Genomic DNA, 21,039 nt, shown 5'->3' on the forward strand with positions numbered 1-21,039 from the left:
ATTAAGCCACCTAGTCATTTGTCTATTTTATTAATTCTAAAACACATAATTTTGATTTATTAATTATATATTTTGATTTTCTATTATCGATTTCATTAATTTCCAGTTATGACTATCATTTTCTTCTTCACTTTAGATTTATTCTACTGTTCTTTTTCTAGATTTTTAAATTGAGGACTTATTTTAATTTTTTTAGGAAAAATGTTTGAGGCAATCATTTTTCTTTTTATCACTACCTGTAAAAGATAGAGTGACTTGACTGTTGTTTTATCAATCTTAAATTACAATGTAGGCAAAGACTTATCAATGATAAATCTCTCTAAAATACCTATTACTATTGTTTTTCTTCTGGGGAAGAGGATATATTTGTATATATTGTCAGATGGTACCCTCTTTTTACAAATGTATCAACTAAATAAATAGGATTATCAAAATGTCAAAAAGTAAAAAGAAAGAACAACAGATTTTTTGTTGTTAAAGTTTAATTTCATAGGCAAATATTTTGGAAATTTTGTTCGATATAATCATTTAACTGGGCTGAGTCTAGTTGGAGTAATTATGAATCTTATAAAATATTGCACAAGAATCATGTCTATGTGGTTGCTTAGATATGTTCTTTATTCTAAAAGCTGACTACTTATTTTTTTAAAGGACACCATAAGACAAAGGTAGATCCAATCTTTGAATTCATTCTTTATACATGTAAAAAATCATGTGCTAGGAATTACAATGATGGTACAGGTGTTTTTTTCTCCAAGTTGTTTCATGAAACATGTGATTCTTCATTTTAGTCCAAAATTCTAGTGACCTAAATCCTGTGGTTACAACTTTAAACATCCTCAACTTGATTTAATTCGTTCACTTTAAAGTACCAAATGTATCTCAAAGTCCAAAGTTGGCATCATTTTGCTTTTGTAAATCGATGCATGAGAGAGAATTCTGTGAAGATCCTAGAGAAAAAGATGCATTACTGTTTGGAATCAAATTTGTAACTAACAGGCTTACAATTTTCCCTCTGGGATGTGTCAATTAAATGATGCACCTTTCTCCACCAGGTCTAAGTAATGCAGCCCTTTTCTACTTAATCTTGTGCATTGCACGTTGAGCATTTCAGAAAATTTTGTCTTGACATAGACAAGTAGCCTTGCACTTTTCCTTGAGCAATTCATGCGCACAGCCTGCTGTTGTCTTCAAGGAACCACAGTTACTAAGGAGATCTTCATACTCACAACTATTGGCTGTAACAAAAACAGATTAGTTACATGTTATCATTTTCCTTAGTAGCAGCAAAACAATTCATACTTTCATAATGCATAGGTGTAGAGGGAGCCTGGCTGGGCAGTTCAGTTGGTTAGAGAGACATCCCAATACACAAAGGTTGCAGGTTTGATCCCGGAATCAACCAATGAATGCATAAATAAGTGGAACAACAAAGCAAAGTCTCTCTCTCTATCTCTACCTCTCAGTTGAATGCTTATGCTAATAGGATAATTCCAAGCTCTTTAGCAAATAGCATTCAGCAGTGGTATAAATATTCAACTTTTTTCTTCTGTAGTTGATTTATAGCTTTGATATCATCAATATTCTGAATTAAAGCTTTATAAAAAGAAGGCTAACTGAAGGTGAATGAATTTGAAAGGTAAAAATATCAGTGAATGGGTCAATTCTATTGTTCATAATTTTAATGAAAGTATCCCAACTATGAAAGGCCAACAGCTTTTTTTACTTCTATTTATGAGAACTTTGAAATGATATATATGAAATTTATTTTATTCTCTCCTTTTGCAACAGCATGAACCAATTTTGTATACAGATTGAATTTTTGTCATTAAAAAATACACAAAACTACTATCAAATTATAGGCTAAGTGATCATTTGTCAAGTCAAACATTATGATTCCAATTATACTATAAAAATATGATAATCAGCATAATGAACATATTATCACAAAAGAAATTTAATATTTGGTTTGCCTGTCTAGATTGAGCCATAATGTTCATCTCACATCTGTAGATTTATCATTTTCATATTTTCAAAACACCACCTTTTGTGTAATGATACTCTGATGAAATGAACTAGTTACCAGAAACTTGTATAGTTAATATTAATGAGCTTTGCATAGTCACAAAGCCATTGATGGTAGATGTTTCATTATGTTAGAAATCATAATACTCTTTTCATTACAAAACATATCTTCCTATCTAATAAAAGGATAATATGCAAATTGACCATCACTCCAACACACAAGATGGCCGCCCCCATGTGGACACGAGATGGCCACCACAAGAAGGCCAGCAGGGGAGGGAAGTTGTGGGCGATCAGGCCAGCAGGAGAGGGCAGTTGGGAGGGACCAGGCCTGCAGGGGAGGGTAGTTGGGGGTGACCCAGGCCTGCAGAGGAGGGCTGTTGGGGGGGACTCAGGCCTGCAGGGGGGGGGCAGTTGTGAGCAATCAGGCCAGCAGGGGAGGGCAGTTGGGGGCAACCAGGATGGCAGGGGAGGGCAATTATGGGTGACCATGCTGGCAAGGGAGGGCAGTTAGGGGTGACCAGGCCGACAGGGGAGCAGTTAGGTGTTGATCAGGTTGGCAGGGGAGTGGTTACGGGGTGATCAGGCTGGCAGGCAGAAGCTGTTAGGGGCAATCAGGCAGGTGAGCAGTTGGGAGCCAGCAGTCTTGGATTGTGAGACAGATGTCCAACTGCAGTTGGACATCCCTCGAGGGGTCCCAGATTGGAGAGGGTGCACACTGGGCTGAGGGACATATACACACCTGCCCCCGTGCATGAATTTCATACACCAGGCCTCTAGTGTAAGTTATAAAAGTGTATAAAATGTTTCCTTAAACACATTCTGTTGAGGAATCTTTCTGTATTTTGCATCAAGATAGTATTTAAATTGGTAACTTTAGGAGAGTTCTTAATCCATAAAAAGAAAAAAAAGATATCAACTATTATAACAGCAGGTAAAATCACTTCAAACTTACTGCATAGTCCATTGTTACAGTCACTGGGGCAACTGGCACAGGGTGTTCCTTGTTGGTAAGGGGTATTCTTTTTACTCACATTATTGCCACTGAAATTTAAAAAACATAATGTCAAATAGTTTTCACTTTGCTATTTCGTTTCTACTCCAGGGATAACATTAGTCACCAAATATACATAGTTATTAAATATATTTAGATATGTTACCAAGAGTGAAAAATTACAATTCCCAGTGTGTAATTCAGATGGCCTCCAAATTAATACCTCAAACATTGACCCATCTCCTTCACTGTAATTCTGTAGGTTGAACAACTAAATTGGGATAACTACAGTCTAAATTTTTCAGAGTATATTTCAACACTCTCTTCATCTCCCACAAGACGTTGGTTAGATTGGTAAGGCAGTGCACCCCAATGTGCTGGCTAGGGTTAGAACATACCTCCCAGACAGACAGGAGAAACTCTTGGGGCTAGGGAGTTGTAGTATGAAAGAAAATACTCAATGCTACCAATATCATTTATATTTGGAAGATGATAAAATACCACAATTTCTCTGATATGTACTAGGGACAGATACTTCTAGGCAGGAACAATGATATATATATTTTAAAATATATTTTATTGATTTTTCACAGAGAGGAAGAGAGAGGGACAGAGAGCTAGAAACATCGATGAGAGAGAAACATCGACCAGCTGCCTCCTGCACACCCCCTGCTGGGGATGTGCCCGCAACCAAGGTACATGCCCCTGACCGGAATCGAACCTGGGACCCTTGAGTCCGCAGGCCGACGCTCTATCCACTGAGCCAAACCGGTCTAGGCAGGAACAATGATATTTAAATAGTTAGTGGTGTGTGTGTGTGTGGGTGTGTGTGTGTGTGTGTGTGTGTGTGAAGGGTATTGGGGGGATTCTCTCATCTCTGCTCCCCTCCATTATTCACTCCACCCCTCACTTCAGATGCCTGGCTCCAGATGCCTCCCCTCTCACAGCCGGGCAGTGAGTTTGAGTGCATTCTGCTAGGACTTTTCACTTCTTTCTAGTGGCAAATGACTATGCAGACCACACTTCTCAAATGGGAGATCAATAGCCCCAGGTTATCTACAATCTCAAAATAAATCCTGTGGGAGATTTAGTTTGGGAGGGGGGGGTCCCCCCTGTCTCTAGTCATAAGGAATTTAAGCTAAGAGATATGTTGAGATTAGATCTTTGATATGTCCATAGTATTTATTGTGGATGACTTCGAACATATTGTTGGATGAAACAACAAGTTTCCAGCTATAAATCAAGACAGTATGGGGTGGTTCATTATTGAGTTGTTTTTGTGTGTGAAAACTGCTGAGGCCAGGCTGGTGTGGCTCAGGGGTTGAATATCAACCTATGAAGTAGGAGGTCACAGTTTGTTTTCCAGTCAGGGCACATGCCAGAAGAGGGTGTGCAGGAGGCAGCCGATCAATGATTTTCTCTCATCATTGATTTTTCCATCTCTCTCTCCCTCTCCCTTGCTCTCTGAAATCATAAAAAAATATATTTGAAAAAAAAAAAACTGCTGAGAAACAAAGACTTAAGATGTTAACTTTTTCTGGACTCCGAAATATATTAAAGATCTCTTGAAAAACCTCTGAAACACAAGAGAAGGAATCATTTTTAATGGTAAAAATGTAAGTGGTTTGTAGATAAACAGGAGCAGAAACATTTTTGCAGAAAAGGCAGAAATCACAATCTTGGATCCCAAATTTGCCACTGCACTACCACCCCTTGCTTAATTATCAAGCATCATTAGGGCATGAAAGTAGAACTGATGACAGCTAATCAAGAGACATGCACACTCCACAAGCTCAGGGAATAATCTTGAGCACTTGGGAAAGGCAATTGAGAAAGAAGACATTGTTTTACAGTTGAGAAAAGAGAGCTTCACATTTATACTTGGTCTGAGAACTTGGTCTCTTATCTCACCTTAAAAAGCATTTCCAAAGATTTATTACTTTCCTTTACTGAAACACATGTTTTTATTCTGATTTGTCTAATATATGCAAATTTAAAAATATCAAATTGCAGATGGAAGTATTGACATTAATCTCTAAAGTGTATACTCACGCAGGACAATAGTGGCAAACATAGTAGTATTTTAGACTATCTTGATTGGGACAATAAGCAACTCCACATCCAACACGGTAAGATGAGTACCAAACAAGCTACAAATACATAAGGGAATATATAAAGAATATGTGAGAAAGGGAAAATATTAAAGGACAAATACCAAATAAAAACTTGGAAAAATGTTACTACTATAGCTTGCAGCCATGTATTTTATGGAAATATTTACATTATTGAAACAAAATCACACACTTTTAAAATATTAATTTTTTTATGTACATTCACTACACTATTCATTTGTAATGCTGGAAAAATACAGAGTGCACTTTCCAACCAAGAGTTTTGCAAGCCATCAAAATAAAATGACAGCTGCCGGTGAAGTACCAGTCCAATGGTACTGTATTGTACCTATTCGGGCTCTTTCCCCAAATTAAACACTCGAATGGGTCATAATTTGAAGAAGCTTTCTGTATTAGAGCATTTGTGGTAGAAGTATTTTCATTGTTCCCTTTACCTGGGTATAATGTCCAACCACTGCATTGGGAGACTTTGGTCCTACACCATAAACAAAATCGTGACTCTCATCATACCAATTTTGGACTGCATTTGACCACTCAGTAGGGTCACTTGACATATAAAGATTCTCACCACATTTCGTACCTATAAAGGAACAGAATATGAGGAAAGCAATAAAGCTGCAATGGTAAAAGAAATCAACTATTTGAACACCAGGATCCTTGATATGTCTTCTGTGTTTTTTGAATCGACTATATGGTTCCATGCATTATAGTTACACAGTCCATACAAAATACTTGACTATTATAAAATTTTTTTTAATGAATCAACATAATCAAAATATCATTCTAATTTAAAAAGGTTTCATATTTGTAAAGAAAAAAATTAGGTAAAATTCCACATAATTCAATATATTTTGTGAACACAAAATAAATAATTTCAGAATACCAAATGGCTATACAATATCACAAAAGGTCAGTGGATTAGAAATCAGAAAGCCTGGTTAGCTTTCCGATATATGTCACTACATCAGGTTGTGTTCTTGGGTAAGTCATTCCTTCCACGTCCTACTTTACTCATGAGTAGGGTGGGAGGAACAAATTAGATACTGCTTGAGAAATTATTTGCATAACAAACAATCAATAAACACAAAATGGCATTTATCATAACTATCTCTCCATATACAGATACTGTGATTCCAAAAAGCCAAGTGTAAGTAACATTTATTCATAGTCTTAATGTACTACACCAGAAGGATCCATTCTATTTTATTTGTCCACTGTTATTTTATTTCTTCTTTTATTCAACAAATATTTACTAATTTACATACTGGTTTGTCGTTCCTCTGGCTTACTGTGTTCTAAAGTGCACTTGTTTGCCCACTTCTGGGCATTTGCTGTTGCTTCTCTGTTCCATTCCTAATTATTATAAGGAAAAAATATATACACTTAAAAGTTCAACTCAAACAAAACGTTCGCATTGTAATCTGATTGATAAAATTAATTTGCACTACTTCAAAACTTCTGTAGATGTATTACCTATTTGTCATTGTTCTTAAAATATCTCTGGTGTGTCTTTATCTGCCACAATGCCATTTCCCACAAAAACAGTCCATAGGTGATGTATCTAACAAGAGAAATGACTATTTATGATCGCACAGCAGCCACACCTGGGATTTTTAGTGATGATTCTATTCTAAATACTGATCCCATGTGAAGTATTATAATTATACTAGAGGCCTGGTGCACGAAATTCATGCATGGGGTGAGGGAAGGGGCAACCCTCAACCCGGCCTGCACCCTCTTGCAATCTGAGACTCTTTGGGGGATATCTGACTGCCAGTTTAGTCCTAATCCCATAGCAGGATGGGGTCTAAACTGGCAGTCAGACATCCCTCTCGCAATCCAGGACCACTGGTTCCTAACCACTCTGCCTGCCTGCCTCATTGCCCCTAACCACTTTCCTGCCTGCCTGATTGCCCCTAACCCCTCTGCCTGATTGCCTGCCTGATCGCCCTAACCACCTCTGCCTCGGCCCCCACTGCCGCGGCTGCATCTGGAAGGACATCTGGAATAACGTTCAGAAGGTCGTTTGGCTGTCCGGTCGAATTAGCATATTGCGCTTTTATTATTATAGATTTCGATAGTAATAAGCTGGTCTAGATTATTCCCAATTCAATTTGTAGCACACTGTTTTAATATAGGAGATATTTAGCTTTCAGGGACTGCACCCTGGAAAGGATGCTATTTACCCTCAATGGCACTGATTCTGAAAGAAAGGGGTTTATTTTAGACTAAAAAAGAGAGTGAAGAAAAAAATGTAACAGCTTCACATTTGATGCCTGATGGTCTGGTTTCTAATTCTGTCTTCCCAAATTTATAGCCCTGTAAACTTGATGAGTTGTTTAACCATTATAAAGTAAAACTAAGGATTTCTTCATATAACATAACTCAAATGAAATAGCAAAACAGAGGCAGAATGTTGTAAGCCACAAAGTTCTTCAAAGATGCCAACTATCAGCTTGTTCCCACCACTTTCCTTATATTACTGCTTCTTACCATCTTTAGCATGTTGCTGGCAGGTGGAGAGACTGATTTCCTTAATTCATTGTGTTTATTTACAATCTCTTTTTGAATATTCATTTGAGTGGTTAACAAAGCAGAAAAGGCTGGATCCTAAAGGGAAATGAAATCAGGGTTTTTAAAACATTTTTGAAAAATCTTTAACATATAAGAGTAAATAAGTTAATTCAAGGAAGCAAGGACCACTTTAAAAATTGTCCAGTTAAGCCAATATTAGTTGCCAAGCATTGCCAATGAATCTCAGCCAAAACTTTGACAGATAGAAGTAACTTGAAGAAGTAACTTGAAGATTTGAGGATGGAAGTGTAATTCATAACATGACAAAATTTTAAAAACTGTTTAAGGCCACAAATGCCCATTTCTAGTTCTAGGAAATTCTTAATATGACATATGAGTGATAATATTTTATAACCACAAAAGTGCACAATAGGAACCCTAAGATATATTCATTTACATTTGATCGGGCTGCAGCAAAGGGATAAAGGGGAGGTCAAGGTTCATCCTAGACTTTGAGGGAACTTTGACCTGGTATGGTATCTGTATTTAGAGACAGAATGTATTTAGAATGTATTAGGGAAAGAATATTTAGGCTCAGTTGAAATGCATTCAAAATTCTATGTAACTCATTCTACCTATTGTGGTTAGATTTTATGGAATCACTCAAAAGACAATTTTGCAATATTAAACAAATCTCCAAGGTAATTTGGAGGAAGCAAAGTCATCCAGTTAACGGACTATTGCTGATTCTTTTCCTTTATTAACAGAAATATAATTAAGGTATTAAATCAGTCACCAATACTTATTGGTTTATCTTTGTGTGTGGGTGTGTGGGGGTCTAAGTCTGAAGGGAGAGTAGGGTGTGTGAATTGTTCCATAAAGTTTACGTGATTTAATGACCTAAATTTATGATTATCTAAAATACTATTTCAATGTGTATTCAATATAAAAACTATTGATGCAATATTTTCCTCTGCTTTTATACTAAATCTTTTAAATCTGGAATGTGTTTTACACTTACAGTACAGCTTATTTTAGACAAGCCATATTTCAAGTGTTCAGTAGCCACATGTGACTAGCAGTTACTGTACTGCACAGTGCAGCCTTGGACTTCATCTAGGTAATTGTGCTAAGTGCTCTGAGCAACCAGTGAATATTTTGTGATGGGCCAGACACCCCCGCCCTTCCCACTCTCAAAGTGCCTTGCCATCCCACAAAGTTGTCTAGATAGGGCTGGAAGGATTTTTCATTGTAATATTACCTTACTTTCTGCAGGAAAAGATGGAAGCAGGACAGCAGCCAGAAACACCACCACTGAGAGTAAAGCCATTGCTGGGAAGTAAGTCAAAATAAAACAAAGTAGTTCTGCATTGAAACTAGTAGTACATGAACAAGAGGGGAAAATCAATGTAGTGAACATGGTTATCTCATAACCACTGTGACTCCCAAATTCGTAATATAACAAGAGAAGACTGCCATATGGTGCCAGTAGAATAATAGTGGAACTAACATTGTCTCTGCTAGGGACAATCTATGTATATAAAAGCCTAAGCGACTGTTATGACCAAACCACAGGAATGACCGGTTGACCAGTTTCTATGATGTACTCTGACCACCAGGGGGCAGATGCTCAACGCAGGAGCTGTCCACTGGTGGTCAGTGTGTTCCCACAGCCAACCTCCTGCAGCCTCTCCCCCAGCTGGCCAACTTCCTTCAGCCCCTCCCTCTGGCCAGACACCCTCCCGCCACCCCTCCCCCTGGACCGCCAGCCCTCACCCCCCTAATTGGTCCCTATTGGGGGTGCCTGGCAGACCAACCTCCCTGGGTACTTCTCCCCAGATACTCCTCCTCATAGGCCTCAATCGCCAGCCAGGCTGAGGGACCCCACCCATGCACAAATTTGTGCACCAAGCCTCTAGTAAAATGTAAATTGATGAACATGACTGATGCTCTTAAAGTATATATAACATATATATAAATTGTCACATTTTTACCTTTTTCTATTAAAGATAGTTCTAGTTCAATTGTTTCAAAGTCATAAACATGGGAATTATTTATAGCTTCTATTTTAGAATGAAATATAAAGAATTCATTTAAGTTTCAATTTGATATAGTGAGTAAATTTTACTTGATTCTGTCAATAATAAAAATTTAAACATAAAGTTTTAAAAACCATGGATTGATTAAATATATAATTTTATCATAGGCAAAATAAAAACGATTAACAAATAACACGTTCACATTACAATTCATGAATCATCACTTACTGTTGGTCCTCAGAGCAGGATGCAGTATCTGCTTTACCTGGTGGAAGAAGGGAGGTGAAGAGAAGGTCAGAGCACCATATATATTTCACCTACTTCTGTTTCAGCAAATTCTGGTTGTTCCAGTAAATCTAAGTCAATAAATTTTTGAAACAGAATGTTTTATACCAATAGCTTAAAATTTCGTTGCCAGTTGTCTGACATTGTTTTTTGACAATGATGCTCATGTAGCTTTTATCTGAGTAAAGCATGCCCTTCTTCCCTAACCAGCCTTCTCTTGGGCACCCTAAAATTTGGATGCTGCCATTTTGGCCTAGTATCATTATAATAACCACTCAAGACAAGTTAACTCTTTGCACTTGCTTGCTTTTTTCTTGATTCCTTTATTCTAATGCTAACCGTGTCGAGTTATACTCGACATCCGAGTGCAAAAGGTTAATCACTTCAAAGGTAACTTGAATCCTACTTTGTGGCTGAACTGGTGTGGCTCAGCTTTCTGTGACATTGACTTCCTAGTTAACTTTCTATACCTTATTGGTTGCGAACGTAGTTTTTAAAAACACCAGTGCTGGGAAACCCTCTTGGAAATTCAGTTTTCTCTTCTGTAAAATGTGGATTATCTTATCATCTGTTTTCTTTGAAAACTAAAAGGCATAAAATACCTAATATAATGCCTGGCATAGAATACTCAACAAATGGAAATTATTAATATTTTCATTATTATCCTTTATACTGTGTGGTAGTTTTCTGAGCTCCTAAGAACTTCCGTAAATGCATGTTGATTGATTAAACTGCTAATTTTAAAAGTCTTTCTAATACCTGTATTTATATTTTTTGCATGTATGGGGAATTTTATAGTTTGCATAAATAAAAATATAAAAATGTAAGGCACAGTGTATAACTATAAATATTACAACTGGCCACTGTTGGACAAGTAAAGAAAGTAAAATTCAAGAAACATAAAACCTTCATAAGTCATTATCTTCTTTCTACTACAATCAGAAAAGTTTCTAGTTTTCTAGGGAGAAGATTCAGATCACCTTTAGATATGTATGCCTTCACTGGGTAGCCAAATACCTGAATTGAAGGTACTATCTCAAATGAAGTTAAACACAAATTAGAGGGGAAGAGTCAGATTAGAATGTTTTAGAGCTACTGGCAAACTATAACTTACTGTGACATTAATTACATAATCTGCTGATTAATCCTTTAAGCACTAAATTAATGTAGATTATACATCCATGACTAAAAAGATTACCATCACATGCCATACCTGAGCCACCACACCATGAATCCATTAACCAAAGATTCCTAATGAAGAAGTATCTTTCATAAGTTCTTCAAATTTCAGTGAAAATACTGCACTTAGTGGCTAGATGTTCACATTCATTGGTTACAGAGTTCCATAATAGGTCCACTGTGTCTATGTTGTAAGTTTCTTTGTATTTTATATAGATACATTTAAGATTGAAAGGTTAAGGCTATTTACATGGTTATTCACAATCATTCATTTCTAAAAGCTCTTTAAGTTTGTGAATAGGCTTTTAAGAGCAGCATTATCTGAAATAGGCCACGCATTCTTCCTTACCCACATTTGGTTATTAATCGAAGTCATACAGATCTCTCTTAAGGTTCTGAACACATATTTAGGGATATTTTCAAAATGAGTTTCATACTCTACTTTTGTAAGTTGGCTAATAACACAGTGGGTAGAGAGATGGCCAGCACAGGCCAGGTAGACTGTCCACTCTACTCTTGTTACTTTGAAGTGGTGAGTGACAAGTACTTTGATTGTGCCGCCATTGCACCTTGTACAATATTTAACAGTGAGCCCCCGAAGGGTTAAGTCTTCTGTCCCCCAATCCCACCCTCCTCCCTGCAACTACGTGGTCCATAGGAGGCACTCAGGGCTGAATGAGTGACATAACCAGGATGCCAGGTGGGTAATCACTGGGTATTACCACTTGAAAACACATACATTAATAAATTCATTCAGTAACTAGTTTTTTTTAACATTATGTTCAAAGTTAGGTATTTAATTTGAATAATTACTAAAAAGAGAATACAAGATTAAGTAACCTGCCCTAAAAAAGTGGAAACCCATGTTAATATTTGGTATTAAAAACTCAATCACCTTTCCATAAAATAGTTATTTGCAAAGGAAGAAAATTCAAAGTGCTTTTATCTTGCTCCTTCTATTACATACTCAGTGAACTATCCTTAGTATAAAATCATGGCTAGCCTGTACTTAGCTCCCCTCTCTCCTCCCCTGGCCTCGATTCAGCATTTCGTGTACAATCAATAATTTATCCTTTACATCAGCCTGATATTATACTTACAGAAAGAAAAATGATTATTTTTTTATTCCTTTAAACCCACATGCATACATAGTTGAAAGTTTGGCTGCCATTCCCTCCGTCCCCCACCTCCCCCCACCCCCCCCCCCCCTCTCTCCCGCAACTACTTACTAATAGAAAAGTACTGTGCCCTCTGTTGCAGATGTTTTAAGACCAGGATGTCAGGGTTCTGCTGGAGTGTCTACAGGAAGAGCATGGTGTATGGTTCCATAATCCTGAAACAGGTCAAAAGAGGACATTTAACATAAAGATGTGAAGACTAGGTAGAATCATTCATCTCTAAACTTAAAACTCGATACAACTGTTTAGTCTTGTTCTCTAATACTTCACTGTATTAATTCGGTCTCACCATTAGGACCATAATCGCCTTCTGAGATCAGACTGTTTTGATGTCCTTGTATTTTATTCAAATACTAATAAATAATTGGGTTAATTGACATCCTTGGAATATCACAACATATTTTCAAGATTCACAACTCATCTAGGCCTCTAACCCATATACTCTTTAGAAGATAAACTCTGTAAGTGGACACCCACATAATGGGCATTTACAACATAGATTTTGGTCACACCTATATTTCTTTTCAAGTCATTTCCTGGAAGCCACTAGAGGACATAAAGCCCAGAAGATTCAACAACCACAATTCTACTTGTTTGTAATAATACATAGTTTCTAATAACTGCACTCAAAACATAAGAAGCAAAACTTCTCAAGTTGACTTCATGGAAGGCCAGATTTAGAAATGACTTAAGGCTTCGGCTATGACTCAGAGCGCACCGTGTGAATTAGAAAGATTTATCGTTAAGATAGGCAAAGAGTTTCAAGAGGACTCACATAGACACGCACATTGAAAGCCTCTGGCGAATGGGCACTAAGCAACACAGAGAAACACCCTACCCGTGCACTGATTCAGCCAACGATGGGTACCAGAGGGCCAAAGAGTACTAAGGATCACAAGACCCCTCACATCACAGACGGTCCTCTCCCCTGTCTTCACCCCAGCTCCCCCGCCCTGGTCATTTCCAATTTCCCAGCCTGTTCTACTTCTTACCCTGGCTCCTGGGCCCAGATCTTCCTGCTTCAGGGCCGGAGCCAGGGCCGGAGCCAGGGTCGGGCTGCAACTGGCCCCTCCTCCAGCTGCAGTGGCTGTGAAACGGCCAGTCAGCCACGTGGGCGCCACGTCACAGGGCTTTGTGCTTCGGCGCAGTCAGGCGAACCCAGTTCTTCCCCCAACTCCCCCCGGCTCCCTCCAGGGCTGCCCTGGAGAAAAATCCTACCCATTCTCCCTGGTAAAAAGCAGGGATCTGCTTTTCTCTCATTACCATGATGAGGAAGGAAAATGTCTGCTCACACACCCAACAGTACAAAGAGGATGGAGATGTATCAGGATTTAAAATGCCCAGGGTGCGGCTGAAAAGGAGGTGTCCCTATACAGACAAGATCCCCTGAGTCAGCACGGGTCAGAATTTAAAGAACAGATTGGAAAAGTCTATTGATATCTAAATGTTCAGTGCTATACCCGTGTGGTGGGAACAGTGAGCTCAGGGTCACATAAAGTTGGCATTTGGCAGGTCTGCTCATAAACACTCTATGCCCGTGTCCTGCTTTATTCTTTCCACGCCCGTTTTGTTGTCAGGAAATTCAAAAGAGAGTCACAGGAACACAGGACCGAGTCTTAGGGAAATGCCCAGAATTCCTGATCGAAGGATGCTGGCTTCCAAGTTCAGCAGGGATATGGGGTGTGGTTTGAAGATGTGTTCCTCTCTTCACAGAGGGCAGATGATTAATAGATACATTTTCTGCTATGCTTAGTTGTTTTCAAGATTTAAGGGAATGAGTTAATATGTTAATTAGAGGATATGTTGGGTCTAAAGATGTCAAACCAAGGATTATCATCCATCACCTGCTAGTTCTCTGTGCCCATGAAGAGAGGATTAAAATTTCTCCCCAAACCTTTGAAACTCACATAGGCACAACTAGAACAAGACTGCCTGCTTCATGGTGCTGAGTGCCACTTTCCCTTTGCAATGTTAAAATTCCAAGTGACAGTTGCACAGACATTATTTTAATTCTCCTCTACTATTTCAGTTCAGTTACAACTGGCTTAAAAGTCATTTTATATTGCTTTACTCTTATGGTTACATTAAATCAAAGTTAACTCCTGACAGATTTTCTAAGTGTTTATAAATCCACTAGGGGCCCAGTGCACGAAATTCGTGCATGGGAGTGGGGGTCCCCTCAGCCCAGCCTGCACCCTCTCTAATCCGGGACATCCCTCTCACAATCCTGGACTGCTGGCTTCTAATCGCTCACCTGCCTGCCTGCCTAGTTGCCCCTAACTGCCCCCCCTGCCGGTCTGATCACCCCTCACTGCCTCTGCGTACTGGCATGATCGCCCCCAACTGCCCCCCTGCCGGCCTGGTTGCCCCTCACTGCCTCTGCATGTTGGCATGATCACCCCCAACTGCCCTCCCTGCTGGCCTGGTCGCCCCTCATGGCCCCCCTGCTGGCCTGGTCGCCCCATGCAGCCTGCTTGTTCTGTTGTTCGGTTGTCCCTCACTAACCCCCCTGCCGGCCTGGTTGTAGGCAGCTATCTTCAGAATGCTAAGGGTTAATTTGCAAATTACCTCTTTATTATACAGGATGCCCAGATCTTTCTCACATCTATATTTAGTTTTGGACAAATCTTGCTTAGATTATTAATTTAACATTTCAGATACTTAGGTTACAGGCACCTCTCACAGATACCAGAGAGGTTTTATTGGATAGCCCCCTGAGTCAGCCCACTTGATTCTTGTCATGCTTGTAGGAATCAATTCAAATTAGTGTGGTGGGAGAGGGTGGGGAGGGTGTGCCTTATATTTTTTTCTGACTATAGGTTCTAAATTTTATCTGCTAGGTATCTTGGTACAGGTTGACTCTGAAGGTCTCTCTCTTTTACTTTCCCAGAATTTATGAGAAACACCTGGCAAATTTATCTTTACAAACCCAGAGACTTTGCTGGCTTCACTTTCATGGAGTGAAATAAACTGCCCCCTTTTATTCTTCCTTTTCCAAAAAGGCTGACTTCTTTCTTTAGTGAGACCGGATTTTAGTACTCCCTCTTCTTTCCTTCCTTAGCAGTTCCAGGTTGATTAACTCCATGTTTACTCTGGAGAAGAGGCATTAAAAATCCCTTTCTCTCCCCCTTCCCTTTCTTTCCTCCTCTCTTCTGGATTCTTTCAGTTAGGGGGGAGGGGTATTTGCTCTCAAGTGTCCTTTGTTGGGGAAGATAATGGCTTGGTATTTACAAGCTAGCTTCAAGCACCCAAATTGTTTGGCCTTGTTCAATCTTCTTGTCTTAGTTTCCTATTCCACTTGCTTAAAAAGTTTTCTAGCTTCTCATTATCCTGTAACACATAGCCACAAAATTGCTGCTCACTTTTTAGAAATAGAATTATTTGGTACATTTGTTCTTTTTATAGTACAAAACAATTCATTATTATCCTCTAATCCTACCTAATAAAATAGTAATATGCAAATTGACCACTCCTTCGCTATATCCAAGCCACGCCCACCAGCCAAAGCCACGCCCACCATCCAATCAGGCGAGTATGCAAATTACCCAACAAAGATGACGGTTAATTTGCATACGCTGAGGGAGGGAGGAGTGAAGACTGAAGACAACTTAGAAGGAAGAGGGAGGAAAAGCGGAAAGCAAGGTGGCTGCCAGAAGGAAAGCCCGGGCAGGGCGGAGTGGGGTGGAGCAGGGCGGAGTGGGGCGGGGCGGGGCAGGGCAGAGCTGGGCGGGTGGCAGCGGCGCGTGGGTGCAGGCTCGGCGGCAGCAGCAGCGGCAGCGCACACGGCCACAGTGGCCGCTTGCAGGATTCTTCCTGCAAATGGGCTACCAGTATGCTATAATTTATTGTGAATGTCCTTTTTTTTTTTATTATTCTTGGAGGCACCATACTTCCATGATTACTATTTGTCATAATGAGAGCAATTTGAGTATTGTAATGATAGATATTTTCAGGGAACATATACAGGGGTGGGCAAAAGTAGGTTTACAGTTGTTCATACAGAAAATAATGAAATAATTAATAAATAATAATACAAGAACCAACTTTCATGTACTCATAACTATAAACCTACTTTTGCCCATCCCCTGTATTGGGGAAATTGACTATGTCTCTCTTGATTATTGGTATAACTCCAAAGCTTAGCACAATACTGGTTTGATAGGTGGCAGTTTGTAAATATTAGTTCAGTGACTTAATATTAGCCTGGCTTAGATTCTTAGAGAATTCATAGAAAAGAACATGTCATCTCTTTTCTTTAAGGTGTATAGTGCTGTGGGAAAGATAAATACGTATGAACATTACCAGGTTGAAACAGGGATATATGCAGCAATTAGGAGTTGTGTGAGTTGGTATTATCTGGGTAAAAACTAGATGGTAGAGTTTCATTTGAACCTCTCTGAAAAATGTATCTGATTTGATCAGAAAGGAAAACAAGTTTTGTATATCTGGTATGAAGAACAGAAGCAAACAAATCAGTGTATCATAAAGGCATATGTAGGTCAGAATGTTAGGCTGTAGAAAATGTTGGGGAAGCTTTGTAGAGAAGTCTAAGGAGATTTGCCTCCTTGTATAACATGGGGAAGTAATTTTACTGATGTTTAGAGAGAAGGGAAATTACATGATCAAATATTATTTCATGAAAGCTACCTGATCGCACTATGCAGGGTGATTTGCAGAGCTGAGAGATTGGTGATGGAAAATATATGAATGTGGTGACAGTAGAAATAGAACAAAAGGTGGGGATGTGAAGAGTTTAAAAAAATAAAAAAAGCAGTGTTGATGAGTTTGATATGGAGGGCAAATCTAGAATAAAGAAACCTTTTAGGGTGAGAGTCTACACGTGTTGGTGAGCACATGGAAAGTACATCTTCATTATTGAGGGGAGCAGTGCAGGTACCTCTAAATACTCAAGCAAAATCAGACGCTGGCAGTGTGCTGAGCTGAAAGGAGCAGTGTCCTAGATGCCTGAAAGTTGGGAGAACTGGGTTCTTGCATGGATTCTGATGAGAAGCCTGCTGTATTTCTTACCCTGTTGCTTTACTTGTAAGATGCTCCCTGTTCCACCTTGTAATCTTTTCTTTATTTTATTGAATTGGCTGTAAGCTTAAAATGTGAGCAAAGTGGTGCAAACTGACATCCTCACCTTATTCCTGATAGTGGATTCTAGACTACAATGTTGTACTCACCCACAGAGTCATATAGAGAGCAAGCACTCAGTCAATCACTAAGTGTAATGTCAGCTGGAGGATTTTGTTACATGTTCCTTATTAAGATGAGAAAGTTACTTCTATTTCTAGTTTTCTGAAAGTTATTTTTATGAAAGGCGCTGCATTTTTTTTACATCATTTGTGATGATGGTGTCTTTATTTTATTAATATGGTAAATCACATTAATTGATTTTGAATGTCAAAACAACCTTTTATAATTGGACAACCTTACTTTGCCATGGTGTATGATCCTTTTTATAGGTTACATGTATGCCCATGAGGGATAATAGACTGTAGTTTTCTTGTGATGTCTTTGGCTTTGGCTAATGGTAATACTAGCTTGAGTTGAGAAATACCTTGTTTTCCAGTTTTTGCTTCATTTTGTCCTCTTACAATTTATATCTCATTGTTTACTTATAATAATATCAGTTCTTAGGGCAGGTAAGTTTGTGACTAAGTTTGTGCCTAACTCTTTGACCCCTTTTTATTTATTTGTTTGTTAATTTGTTTACTCCTTTATTTTAAACTAGAGGCCTGGTGCACAAAATTTGTGCACGAAGGGGGTGGTGTCCCTCAGCCCAGCCTGCATGCTCTCCAATCTGGGATCCCTCTCACAATCCAGGACTGCTGGCTCCCAACTGCTCATCTGCCTACCTTCCTGATTGTCCCTAACCACTCCCCTGCCAGCCTGATTGATGTCTAACTGCTCCCCTGCCAGGCTGTTTGCCCCTAACTGCCCTCCCCTGCAGGCCTGGTCACCCCAACTGCCCTCCCTTGCAGGCTTGATCGCCGCCTCCAACTGCCCTCCCTTGCAGGCCTGGTCCCCCCCAACTGCTCTCCCTGCAGGCCTGGGTCCCCCAAAACTGCCCTTCCCTGCAAGCCCGGTCACCCCCAACTTCCCTCCTCTGCAGGCCTGGTCACCCCTAACTGCCCTCCCCTGCAGGCTTGATCGCCACCTCCAATTGCCCTCCCTTGCAGGCCTGGTTTCTCCCAACTGCCCTCCCCTGCTGGCCATCTTGTGGTAGCCATCTTGTGTCCACATGGGGGCAGGATCTTTGACCACATGGGGGCAGCCATCTTGTGTGTTGGAGTGATGGTCAGTCTGCATATTACTCTTTTATTAGATAGGATAGAGGCCTGGTGCATGGGTGGGAGCCAGCTGGTTTGCCCTGAAGGGTGTCCCAGATCAGGGAGGGGGTTCCCTTAGGGTGTGGGGCGGCCTGGGCGAGGGGTCTGGGGTGATTTGCAGGCTGGCCACGCCCCCTGGTGACCCAAGTGGAGGCCCTGGTATCTGGGATGTATTTATCTTCAACAATTGAAACTTTGTAGCCTGGAGTGGAGCCAAGACTCCTGCTTGCTCCGAGGTGGCAGCCATTTCTGTTGGGGTTTATGTATCTTCTATAATTGAAACTTTGTAGCTGGAGTGGAGGCCAAGGCAGGCCAGAGCTTCAGAAGCTTGGCTTCCTCCACTGCCAGGGGCAACCCTAGGCCCCTGCTCTTCCAGCTCCATGGCTGCCGCCATTTCTGTTTGGATTTATTTACCTTCTATAATTGAAACTTTGTAGTATTGAGTGGAGGCCTAGGCCGGCAAGGGCAGGCAGAAAGCTTGGCTTCCTCCATCGCTGGGAAAACCCAAGCCTCCCTCCTGCTCTCTGTGGTCACAGCCATCTCGGTTGGGTTTATTTGCATATTCACTCCTGATTGGCTGGTGGGCGTGGTTTGTGGGCATGGCTTGTGGGTGTGCATGTTACCCTTTTATTAGATAGGATATATTTTTATTGATTTCAGAGAAGAAGTGAGAGAGATGGAGAGGTAGAAACATCAATGATGAGAGAATCATTGATTGGCTGCCTCTTGCATGCCCCCTACTGGGGATCAAGCCCACAACCCAGGCATGTGCCCTTGACCGGAATTGAACCTGGGACCCTTCAGTCCACAGGCTGATGGTCTATCCATTTAGCAAAACCAGCTTGGGCTCTTTAAAATTATCTTTACCTTGCTCACTGTGCTTCAGCCATTCTGGCCTTCTTGCCTTTCCTTAAATATACCAAGTTTATCACTATCTAAACAACTTTGTGCTCACTATTCTCTTTGCCTGAGAGTTTCTTGATTATTCATTGTTATTGGTTGTTTTCTCACTTCTATTGTGGCTGTAATCCATTGTCATTACCTCAGAGAGTATTTACCTATCTTATTTAAATTAACATTTTCCCCTCCCAGCCTGTCCTCATTATTCTTCATTCTTTTGCTCATTTTAGTTTGTAACACTTATCACTTCCTATATTATATTAGGATTTATTTGCAAATACGTTGTTTTCTTTCTGCCCTATTGTAGTGTGAACTCCATGAAGTTCTGAACTTGGTCTGTTCTGTTAATCACTATTTTCAAAGGACGTAAATAAATAGTTGAGTCATAATTGTTTCCAATAAATATTTGTTGAATGCAGGAATGAATTATTATGCATTGTAATGATTATTATGAAAGGAAGTATAGGGAGCTATGAGGGAACATTCTTCAGATTATTTAGTCAAAGGAATGCCTTGGATGCAATGACATTCAATATGAAGGAACTAGTCTAGCAAATAATTGAGGGATGAATCTTCCATAAGTGCTAATAGCAAACACAAATGCCCTGAGCTAAGAAAAATCTTGAGAAACTTGAGAGAATTTGATAAGATCACTCAATTTGGAGCATTAAAAATAAAGGAGAATGAAATAAAGTGAAAATAGATAGCAAAGTAGAGAAAAATGATTTACCTTCTTGCTAATCAATTTGAGCATAAATATTATCTTCAGTACTTGAGAGCTCTATGGGGAGGTTTTGAAAGTAGACATATTAGGAAGTCTATCACTGTTGAGATTAGGAAATGTGTTGCAGAAACACCATCTGGGAGCTACATTGGTGGCCTTGGACCTATCCCTGTTTTGCCTTTGCCTCAAGACTAATATCCTTGAAATGATTAGTGATCCTAGACACTGGATAAGCAGCTGAGTTTGATTTGACAGTCCAATCATTGGTAGTATCTGAAAGTTCTTGAAAAAGACAAAATGAAACATTTAGCAGTGGAAGTGAGGACTTCAAATTGGGTGGTAGTGGGGGGAAGGGGAGTCTGAGAAAGAATAACCAGATAATCTAGAGAACAAGTATGGAGCCAAGAAAAATATATTTTCTTTTTTCTTTTACAATGCATTTTTTTATTTTGAAGTCTTTGAATTTTATTTTATTATTATTTTTTTGTTAATCGTCATCCAAGGATATATTTTCCTATTGATTTTTAGAGTGAGTGGAAGGGAGGGAGGGTAGGAAGAAAGAAGAGAGAGAGAGAGAGAGAGAGAGAGAGAGAGAGAGAGAGAGAGAGAGATTGGTTGTTTCCCACACAGGCTAGGGATCAAATCTGCAACCCATGTAAATGCCCTTAATCAGAATAGAACCTGAAATCCTTTGGTGTGCAGGCCAACACTCTATCCCTGAGCAACACAATCCA

General features: G+C 39.7%; 1 protein-coding gene across 3 annotated transcripts; it reads right to left on the reverse strand.

The window, feature by feature from the left end:
* Nucleotides 1–591: 591 nt before the first annotated feature.
* On the reverse strand, nucleotides 592–13,440 carry LOC103296596 (cysteine-rich secretory protein 2). 3 transcript variants are annotated; one of them, XR_003613047.2, is made up of 11 exons: nucleotides 13,339–13,440; nucleotides 12,398–12,501; nucleotides 9,933–9,969; nucleotides 8,927–8,997; nucleotides 7,645–7,761; nucleotides 6,417–6,504; nucleotides 5,586–5,731; nucleotides 5,072–5,169; nucleotides 2,981–3,069; nucleotides 1,043–1,238; nucleotides 592–950 (listed from the first exon to the last, which is right to left on the reverse strand). XR_003613047.2 is itself a non-coding variant. In XM_028127904.2 (10 exons), exons 4-10 carry the CDS (start codon nucleotides 8,993–8,995, stop codon nucleotides 1,111–1,113), a joined length of 711 nt encoding a protein of 236 aa, XP_027983705.1. In that variant the 5' UTR covers nucleotides 8,996–8,997; nucleotides 9,933–9,969; nucleotides 12,398–12,501; nucleotides 13,339–13,440; the 3' UTR covers nucleotides 592–1,110. The 3 variants fall into 3 exon arrangements, 2 of the variants coding, with proteins under 2 accessions (XP_027983705.1, XP_027983703.1); XM_028127904.2 differs by having other exon boundaries at nucleotides 592–1,238; nucleotides 6,441–6,504; XM_028127902.2 differs by having other exon boundaries at nucleotides 592–1,238.
* Nucleotides 13,441–21,039: the final 7,599 nt, after the last annotated feature.

This window comes from Eptesicus fuscus, chromosome 10, assembly GCF_027574615.1.
Source record: "Eptesicus fuscus isolate TK198812 chromosome 10, DD_ASM_mEF_20220401, whole genome shotgun sequence".
In the NCBI taxonomy this organism is placed as follows: Eukaryota; Metazoa; Chordata; class Mammalia; order Chiroptera; family Vespertilionidae; genus Eptesicus; species Eptesicus fuscus.